Below are 10,662 nucleotides of genomic sequence, written 5' to 3'. Positions count from 1 at the left end.
AAAAGAAGCATATTTTTTTTTTCATTCTGTGAAATTTGCTTTTTATTTGATCATAAATGACACGTAAAAAATGTATGTTTGGTACATCAAGACAATAAAATATTCGGATCATGGAAAGAAAACGAAGTAGGGGGTTTCGTCGTATTTTCGCAGAAGCTTGTGTTCGGTTATTTTAGGTTAGATAAATGTTAATGATTGCCCTGCAGGGTTAGAGCCCCCGCAGGGGCTAGAAATTTGAGAAAAGGTGCAGAGAAAAATTCGACAAAACCCTCTACTTCGTTTTCTTTCCATGATCAGAATATTCTAATCTTTAAAAGTAGAAAAGTGTTATTTAAAGAATATTGGGGGGGATGGAAAAAAGTAGTATTTTTGTGATCAAAACAATTTAGATTTAAAAATTCACAATTACTATCCTTAGTCTCAAGCTATAAAAGAGATAAAAAGGAGGTTCCTAAAAAAGTGTAATATCATAAATTTACAGTAAGTTTGATACAAAATTAAAACTGTGCTGTATTGTGTATAAATAGGAAAGTCATTTTTGACCTTAAAGAAAGTAGTTAAAACTGTGTGATTGACCCAAGTAACTGAATAAATCCCTGTTTTAAATACAGATATTGTTACAGATGTTATAGGAAACCACCTAGTTATAATAATAATCTAATATTACCTTCCTTGTTAAAAATTTATACTATAGATGGTTAGGAGTAATATTATAGACTTTAGAAATGAAAATATAGAAATATGACGTCAAATCAACACGTAGATTTAAAACTTCACGGAAAGGAACATATAAACTTATGATGTCACTAAAATCAACATATAGACTTATGACGTCATTTAAATCAAAATATAGACTTATGACGGCATTAAAATAAACTTTTAAACTTATGACGTCGCATAATTCAACTTATAAACTTATGACGTCACTGAAATCAACTTATAGTCATATGACATCACTGAAATTAACATATAGATTATTGATGTGTAGAAACAATCATATAGACTAGTGGTATGCATAGAATTTTGCCAGGGGTGCCCAGTTTTTTCTTGTGTTTGACTCCCCCTTAAACAATAAATGATGGGTATAGAGCTTTTAGGAGGTGAAATACAGACAATAAATGACCTGCGACTGTGTCTCAACATGTATCGCATCCGCTAGTCGTAGGGTAGGTGATAGGTCTTAATCTCGGCCAGACACAGCGTCATAACTAAAGACATTAAAATGATTCTTACTACTGCTATGTCAGGTGCATGACATAAATAGGTAGAGTAGGGGGAATGTCTTGGCGCAACTCATTACCATGCACATTTAGGACTTCTTAGACAAAGGTTTTGCAATCAAAGGGTTGTTTTTTTTTGTTGGATGTTACTTGTGTGTTAAAGTATAGCATCCCATTACAAGTGGGTTTGGATAGGGGGTGCGCATACTGCATGATATTAGCACCCCTCCAAAACCAAAATTGTAGTGGGGTTTTATTTTAGGAAGGGGGGGGGGGGAGGTATTATAGACCAAAAAAGGGTTTGATGGTAGTGTCAGGGTGTATTTATTGTTAAGTGTTTATTGTTAATTGATTAATTGCCGCACGAAAGGGGTTGTGACTTTTTACCTTGTCTTCCCCCTTAGGTGTTTTAGGGGGTTGTATAAAAGGGTTGTATGCTCTTGTTAAGGGGTTTGTAGAGGGGTTTATTGAGGCGTACTCTTAGGGAAGGTATCCATCCCCCTTAATTTTGCCTGGAGGGCGAATCCACTCTCCTAAAACCCCTTGCACGCCTTGGATGCAATTTTATTGTTATCAGGGTATATACAACTCCAAGGTGTCCATCCCCTACATAATAAATATATTTAAAAGTCAAAAAAGCCATGCCAAGTTAGGACTTCCAGACAAAGTTTCATCAATCAAATATTAGGTTGTCTGTTTACAAAATACCACGAGGATTTGGTCAGAAAATGAGACATTGCTACCCTTAGCTTTCCTTGGTTGTTGGACCTGACTTTACAGTGTTATGAACAGCAGACTATCTGCTAAAGGTAATATTGTTACACTTTTTGATAACCCCTTTGAAAAATTGAGAAGGTTGACAGGGGGATGTATACAGACAACAAGAAGATTGTTTGGTTTCGTCAAGAGAGTGTGAGGGTGTAAGATATACAATTGGTTTAAACTAGGATTTCCAATATGCTATTGGCATAAATATTTTAAGGGGAGTTTGGAATCTATGTGTATAATGTTATTGTCTAATTGGAGATGGGTGAAACCAAAATACTCAAAATCAAACAAGCGACCTTAAAATTTTTAATGGGTGGGACTTTTTGAACTTGGTATCCCCCCTAACTTTTGCCAGGGGAGTTGATACACCCACCTTCTTTATGCTTCTGCTAGAAATTAACACAAAATATTTTACTTTTCTTTATTTTGGACAAACATTAAACAATCTATTCTTTATACAGTGTTTTTTTTTATGAGAACTTTTTTGAAAGCAATTGTACCTTAATTATAGTGATTAGAATTTAATGATTAATGTCTTATTCTTTTCGTTTTTTATAGCCATTAATAGAAAAGCAAAAAAAATTTTCAGTTTTCATTTAAAAAGTACAGCAAATTCAAAACTTAGGTGTCAACATCTAAAATGGTTTCAGTGCATTTTTCTTATACTCAAATCTTCTACCCTTTGCAAGAATGGAGGGAGTACTTTTGGGGGCCATTACTCCCTCCCTGGTTGAGATATGGCCTTCAAACTTTAAAATTTTCTAGTACATGTCACCAATAGTATCTGTATCAATGTTTAGCTCTATATCCCAACTTTGAAGCGTTTTGCAGCCTTTCTTGCAAAGGGTAGGAGATTTGATCATAAGAAAAATGCGCTAAAACCATTTTTAGATGTTGACACCTAAGTTTTGAATTTTTGAACTTACAGTACTTTTTAAATAAAAACTTAAATTTTTTTTGCTTTTCTCTTAATGGTTATAAAAAACGAAGAGAATAAGCCATTATTCATTAATTTCTGATAACTATCAGTGGGGTAAAATTGCTTTCAAAAAAGTTCTCATAAAAAACACACTGTATTTTTCATTTTAAAGATAAATGTTTCTAGCTCTAGAAGGGTCCTATATTGTGGGGCTTTTTTAAACGACCTAACCCAACTTAAAAAGGACTAAAAGTACTTTGTTTTCAAAAAGTTTTTTGACCACTATACATCCTCAAAACAGAATTGGTTAAATGTTAAAAGCTAATTAGGAAACTAAGGTGAAAATCAATTTTGAAAAAAGTAAATAAATAACATTTATTGAAAATAATAATAAATAATAAATATAAAATGATAATGATTACATTACAATGACTAAGATATAATATGTTTAGCTAAATTCCAGTATTTGATCAGAAATAGGAACTTGGATTTGTATGGCAGGTTAAACATTAAAATAAAAACCAAATATTGCATTTAATTCATTATTTCATGGAATCATTTATTTAATTAAATAAATAAATGCTAAGAAATTGATTAAAAGTTATAGTTCATGACTAGAAAAATGACAATGAGGAAACTACAAATAATAATAAAAGTAACTAAGAGTAGAATGTCAGCACCGATGACTGGTTTCCTCTTGTAAGCAGAACTGGAGGTAGACCCTTGGTGATCATCTCCAGCCAGGCCATTTACAGAGCAGCTGGAGTCTGGCCCTTCCTGGGCAGGGGTAGAGTTACCACAACCAATTCAGAGTTCATTGATTTCTCCCTGTAAGTAAAAAGAGTTTGAAATGTATTGCAATAATCATTTTTGGAATATTTGATGTTAATATCAATAGCAGCTACGCCCCTAGAGGCGTCTAGGGGCAATTTAGGTGGTGATGAATTAAATTTGACCCCCTACCCCTAGTTTTAGTGTTCAAAATAAAATTATTACCCCCTTATTTTTTTTTGTCAGGGGCGAGGTTACACCCACCCAAAATAGCTATAAACATTCCCAGGACCTATGAGAAGCTACCCTGTAGAGGAGAAATACATCGGTTCAGCTGTTATTGAGATCCTTCAACACATACAAACATCCAGTTACTTTATTATAATAAGGATTATTCCAGAAAAGGATTGAAATGAATAAGTTTGCTGAATATTCTAATATTACTTTTAAGTTAAAGATTAATCTTGAAATATACCTCAAAATTTCTGCAGTTCTTAGATGTCTGTTTGTTCTTTCACTATTAGCTTTGATGTCAGACTCACTTACTGTGCTCATATCATAACCCTAAAATAAAAATAGTTAAATTATGTTAAGAGTGTTATCTAATAATTGTTTAAAACACATATAAAATGTTGCAGAAATTATTTAAAAAATACTAATTACCTTAAGAATTTCTTCAAACTGAGCCTTAGTTTCTGGTAGTGCCTTCTTGGTGATATCAGGAATGATTTCAACTTCAGAGTAATTTATCCTAAACTTGGCCAACATGTTGCTGAGACCAATTGTGCTCTGATTGAGGTCCTCTGGTCTGTTAGTTAGAGAGAATACTCGTAGCTTACAACTGGCAAATTGTTTGCGAGTCTTGAGAATGTAGGGTAGGAGAAGAGTCAAACCACCATCATCATAGAGCCAGTAAACATCAATTGTTCCGCTTCTTTTTACTCCAGTGAATCGTTGGATCTCATCAACTACAGATTTAGGTAGAGGTTTTCCATTAGCATCGCGGTACACAGCAACTGTTTTCTTCTCTTTCTTAGATTTCTTACTTTCTGTAGTGTTAGGGACTTCTTCAACAAAAGTTTCTTCAGAAGCTACATTGCCAGAGTAGTCACATCCATTTGGTAACTTCAGTACCCCCACAGCCATTTTCTTTTCAAGGCAAAGTGTAAGTGTTTTAAAGTACTCATCAGAACTTATATTATCATTTTTGTTACTCTGTAATCCCATGAGGACCATATTGGGACAGAGCTTACCAAGACCTGTTAAATTGATCATATTCTGTACTCCATAACTGAAGCTGTCAGTTTGTTGGACAGTGTAAAAGCTCTTGATGTTGTGGTCTCTAAACCAAGACTCCACTGTTTCCTAGACATATACATCAATTTAAAACAAATATTGAATAATCAAATGGAATTTTTGAAGTATAGTACCTTGCAGAATTACAAATTAAATGGTTACTTAAAAGATTTAAAATTAAAATTCTCACCTTGAGAACCTCCTCATCTTGAAGACTGTTTTCAGGAAGAATGTGTCCACACACAAGTAAGGAAATCTTCTTTGTAATGAGATTTGCAAAATCTACCAAAGGCTTTCTGTGTGCGGGGTTTCCACTCATCAAAAGAATCTTAGGTCTGTACGTCTTAACATGGTCCTTCTTCTCATTTAAACTGTAGGAGTTATTTAGAGCATTCAGGAAGACAAGAGCATCTGCTGAGCTACCCCAATTGGTTTCAGGTTTCAGATATACCATGAACGCATACAGAACAGCAATAGCTGCAACTGTACCAATTGCAAGAATCCAATCAATTAAGAACATTATTGCTACACACACAATTGCTCCTAACAGAGATACCCAAGGATTGTAGAATTTGAAAGATGGTCTCCAGCCAGGTGATTTGGTCATACTGGAGTGGAACACAGAGAGATTCATAAGAGCGTAGGCAGCAAGGAAAAAGTTTGATGCAAGTTTACCAATTGCATTAAGATCTCCAATCATAAGACAGCCAAAAGCAATCAAGAAAACAAGGATGTAGCCTCTGAAGGGGTCATTATTAGCGCCATGTCCCTTGGCAAAGAACTCTACTTTGGGGTATATCTTATCTCTACCAACAGCTTGGAGAACCCTAGGAGCACCAACAAGACTGGCAATAGCGGATGACAGAGTAGCTCCATAACAACCAACATAAACCAAATAACCGGTAGCTGAGACAAGAGTCATTGTCTTTTGATCAATAGCAGAACCATATCCACAGCCTGTTTCATAATCTGGGATTATTGCTGAGATGTTGTCCCTCATCAAGTTAGCTTCAATGGAACAGTCATCAAAACTTGGAAAAGTTACATTTGGGTATTCTGCTGAAGTGCCAAGGTAATCTTGAACATTGCCACTGACTTGCTTCAAGAAAGTAAAGCCAACAAGGATACCATAGCCAATGTAAGTGATGTAGGTAAAGATGATAGCTAAGATGGTACCTTTAGGAATAGCATAGGCAGGATCTTTCAGATCTCCAGACAGGTTGGCTCCTGCAACAATACCTGTTACAGCTGTGAAAAACACACCAAAGACAGACATGAAATTGTTTTCTTTTCCAGTTTGATCATCAACCAGATAGGCAGAATCAGTATTATCCTTAGCAACGTTCATATTCCATCCCACAAAACCTTTGGCATGTCGAGTATCAGAATCTGTGTACAGGGTTTCACCAGGTAAGAATGATCCTACCAACATGTCAATCTGGGCTAATATCAACATTACCAGAAGAAGCTTCTGAACTCTGGTGACCCAGTCCATTCCAACAATAGCAAGGACAAGGATTAGAACCAAAACAATAGATCCAATCCACCGAATGTCATTTAGTCTGTTGTCCGGTGTTCCAACAAAGCCTCCAAAATCTGAGACATCATAGATCAGATCAAAGACATTGTCCACAAAGCCAAGTGTGTAGGTGGCAACTGAGATTGAGTTGGCAACTGTAAACATGATGCCAATAGCTCCACCAAATTCAGGTCCTAGGGCTCTTGAGATCATGTAGTAGACTCCACCACTAGCAATCTGACCATTGGTGGCAACTGCTGACATAGACAGACCTGTGATCATGGTTACAGCATTGCACAGGGTAATAACCAGCAAGCCCTAGAATAAAATCTATGTAAGCAATGGTTTACAATTATACAATTTTTATTATAGGTTTAAAATGTAAAGATATTATTGCTGTCTAAAATTGCCTTTTTCCCCAGCAAATATCCTGGCTTACAAACAACTAGAACAATTTTTTATTCTCTAAAAATACCTGAACTAAACCAGCTTGCCCAATGACCCAAGACAATCTGAGGAACAACATGACACCCCAGATGTTGAGGAGACACCTCATAAAAACGCCTTCTATCCAGCCAAACTTCACAACTTTACCTAAAAAAATAAATTTGTTGTTGAGAGATATATATACTATTGGCCTTGTTAGAATTTCATAACTTTTCCGGCACATGAAGTAAAGTTTTTCAGTGTGCAAACTAATCCTAAGAACTCTCTGTACCTTTTAGCTTCTCAGATTCTTGAGTTGGAGCCATCTCTTCATCTATTTTTTCCATTTTTTCACCTAACATAATCTCCTCCATTGTAGGCCTCTAAAATATAATTCACCTTGAACAATGATATTTTTTCTTATAAAAGCAAATTCAACAATTATGTTTAATATTAACAAATACCTTAGATAAAAAACTTTGTGTAAGTCATAATATGTAAGTCATAAGGGTTGGGATAGAGGAGTTTAGCTTGCATTATCATTCAAAATTTTAACCCTTTGGTTCCACTACCTTTGTCCTAAATCTCTAACACAGCAAAACATAAATATCTTCAAAAAGGGTGCCTCTTTCAATGAGCTCTTTATTGAAGAAGTAAATATATTAAATTACCTGATCCACGTACATCTTGCTGAGCTTCCTATAGTTGTCCTCTGATGGAATATTCTGTACTGTCATCCTAAAATAAATCCAGGTAAATTTGGAAAGTAATTTATAGTAAGGCTTCAAAACTGATTTAATATCTGATGGATAAGAATTGGTTCTGAGTCATACTGAAAAATAATGTTATATGTCATATTATAGGCAAGATTGTTCTGTAAAATTATAACTTTACATTGTTTAAAACAATGAATCAAATATGAGAAAGATAGCATTGGAGAAATGTTTCTTTAATTTAATTGTATAATATTATGATATTTTAATTTCTCTATAAGGCTAAAATATTAATGTCTTAAACTAGCCATAATGGTGATCAAGAGAAACAGGAAGACAATCATCTTTCTACTTTTACATTATCAAATATACTTGTCCCTAAACTATTAATAGTTTGTTCTGGTATCATATTATAGACATCTTTCCGCAGATTTAAAATGTACAATTACAAAAGCAGTTTTTTAGCCCTGAGATGCTGAAGTCACAGGCTAAAAAAACTGGTTTTAATCTTATTATTGTTCATTTTAATATTTGTAGAAAGCTGCATATAATATGATACTAGACATAGTTTTTTCCGTAAAAGTTAGAACTGGTTCTAATTGACCGGATATTAATCGATTTTGAATTAATACTAGAAAATAGATTAAAATATTGACCTGGACAAGCTTTTATCAGGTTCATAGACATAGGTGTGGCCATTGTTGACAGGTCTACCAACATCCAGGAAGCCTCCAGCAGCCCCACCTGGACCACCATCAAAGCCCTGATTGGCCCGACCTTGTTCACCTTGCTCCATCCTCTTGCTCACCTAACCTGTAACAAAATTTTTTCTTTACTTTTCAGATTTTGTTAATATTGTCATTTTAAAAGTGTAACCTTTTAGAAAGATTTAAAAATCTTAGTTGGCAAAATCAGCGATCTTTAGGAATATCTTTACTGCAATAGATGGTATTATACACTTAGGTTTTTTTCAATTTTGAAATAACACCCCCCTCCCCCCCACCAAAAAATTTTTGAATCTGGCAGCGGCGCTCGGCCCCCTGGCCTGCCTCACCGGGGTAAAATTTGCTTGGGGGGGTAATTACCCCCCCTGAAATCTGTTGGCAGGGGTAAATTTATTTTACCCCCCCCCCAAAATTTACCCCGGGGGTAAAATTGTTTGGGGGGGTAATTTAAATTTTATAAAATATTTATTATTAAAAATTTTTTTTATTCAAGATTTTTTATTTTGGGGGGGTATTTAACCCCCTTAAAATTGTTTGGGGGGGGGTAAATACCCCCTCCTAAATGGTTGGGGGTGCCTACGGAACCCCCATGGTAGGGGTAAATTTTAAATGGGGGGGGGGGTAATCGGCTTATTACCCCCCCTTGGACATCTATGATTCTTTTATTAACATTTTACAAGATAGTTGTATGAATGGATATAGATTACGTGAATATTGTGACAGGGGAATTTTGTGGACTATTAGGTTTCCTGTTATAGTTCTCAGATATTGGTCAATACTTTCCTCTATGGTCAGAGGAGTATATGGTATAGAGTCATAAGGAGGAAGGAAGGGGGGTTATCGTTTAATTAGCGAGCTGGGAGAAACATTTGATCAGAGGGTATGCTAAAATATCTCACGATATCCTTCATTTATTGGTCCAATTTACTGACTAGGTATTTAGATCTACTGTATCTATTGTTAGAGAGAGAGAGAGAGAGAAAGAGAGAGAGAGAGGGGGGGGGGCAATGGGATGTTTATTACACTAGTCCCCATTTTCTTTTTCGTTGGCTAAATAACTATAGGATTTTTAATTGATTTTGATTGGTTGGTTGAGTTGAGTGTCGTCAAAGCGTTTCAACTACTAAATGCAATCTATAGAAGCTGTAATTTTGTTTCCTATATAGATCTGTCATGGATCTTGATGCAATAAAGCAAGCCGTTTTATAAAAAATCTGTCGAAAATAATTCATAAGGTAAAAAACAGAAAAAGTAATTGCTCATATAGGTATAGAAGAAATCCTAATTAAATATAATCTCCATACTTTTTTTTGAATAGATTATTCTTTTCATAGACGTCCAAGCATTTTATTTTGGGGGGGGTAAAATTTTTTTAAGGGGGGGGTAATTTGGTTTTGGGGGGGGTAAATTGGTGCATGAAGCGCGCTGCAAATTTTTTTTTACCCCCCCCCCAAAATTTTTACCCCAGGGGGTAAAATTTGCTTGGGGGGGTAATTACCCCCCCTGAAATCTGTTGGCAGGGGTAAATTTATTTTACCCCCCCCCCCAAAATTTACCCCGGGGGTAAAATTGTTTGGGGGGGTAATTTAAATTTTATAAAATGTTTATTATTAAAAATTTTTTTTATTCCAGATTTTTTATTTTGGGGGGGTATTTACCCCCCTAAAATTGTTTGGGAGGGGGTAAATACCCCCTCCTAAATGGTTGGGGGTGCCTACGGAACCCCCATGGTAGGGGTAAATTTTAAATGAGGGGGGGGTAATCACCCCATTACCCCCCCTTGGACGTCTATGATTCTTTTATTAACATTTTACAAGATAGTTGTATGAATGGATATAGATTACGTGAATATTGTGACAGGGGAATTTTGTGGACTATTAGGTTTCCTGTTATAGTTCTCAGATATTGGTCAATACTTTCCTCTATGGCCAAAGGAGGATATGTTATAGAGTCATAACTACTAAATACAATCTATAGAAGCTGTAATTTTGTGTATTAACATTTGGAATGCACTTCAATTTTAATAGCCATTGTCTTATCCCTTTAGATCCCTGATCTATTGTCCAATAGTCCAGTTTGTGAAATTTATCTTGTCTACTTGATATTGGTGTATCTAGTTTGTGAAATTTATCTGGTCTACTTGATATTGATGTATCTAGTTTGTGAAATTTATCTGGTCTACTTGATATTGATGTAAAGATGACCTCAATATGGGAAATTTTTAAGTCTTATTTTTTTTTTTACAAAAAGACTGTCTTTTTGAATTTACTTTGAAAATTGACAATTTAAACAATTAATACTCAGA

At 35.0% G+C, this 10,662-nt stretch overlaps 1 protein-coding gene across 1 annotated transcript; it reads right to left on the bottom strand.

Moving 5' to 3' along the window:
* Positions 1-3,268: 3,268 nt before the first annotated feature.
* Positions 3,269-8,442, bottom strand: LOC145304079 (bumetanide-sensitive sodium-(potassium)-chloride cotransporter-like). Its single transcript, XM_080145838.1, has 8 exons — positions 8,289-8,442; positions 7,591-7,657; positions 7,212-7,302; positions 6,969-7,087; positions 5,165-6,811; positions 4,342-5,043; positions 4,154-4,242; positions 3,269-3,735 (listed from the first exon to the last, which is right to left on the bottom strand). Exons 1-8 carry the CDS (start codon positions 8,426-8,428, stop codon positions 3,657-3,659), a joined length of 2,934 nt encoding a protein of 977 aa, XP_080001964.1. The 5' UTR covers positions 8,429-8,442; the 3' UTR covers positions 3,269-3,656.
* Positions 8,443-10,662: the final 2,220 nt, after the last annotated feature.

This window comes from Acartia tonsa, chromosome 13, assembly GCF_053477335.1.
Source record: "Acartia tonsa isolate MP-2025a chromosome 13, ASM5347733v1, whole genome shotgun sequence".
Lineage (NCBI taxonomy): Eukaryota > Metazoa > Arthropoda > Copepoda > Calanoida > Acartiidae > Acartia > Acartia tonsa.
This window is presented reverse-complemented; position numbering and strand designations above follow the sequence as displayed.

Coding starts and splice junctions, on each gene's coding strand:
- LOC145304079 (XM_080145838.1), bottom strand. CDS start 8,428: ATGGAGCAAGGTGAACAAGGTCGGGCCAATCAGGGCTTTGATGGTGGT. Junction 7,658..8,288: donor CCTGATAAAAGCTTGTCCAG/GTCAATATTTTA, acceptor GATTTATTTTAG/GATGACAGTACAGAATATTC. Junction 5,044..5,164: donor AAGATGAGGAGGTTCTCAAG/GTGAGAATTTTA, acceptor GTATATGTCTAG/GAAACAGTGGAGTCTTGGTT.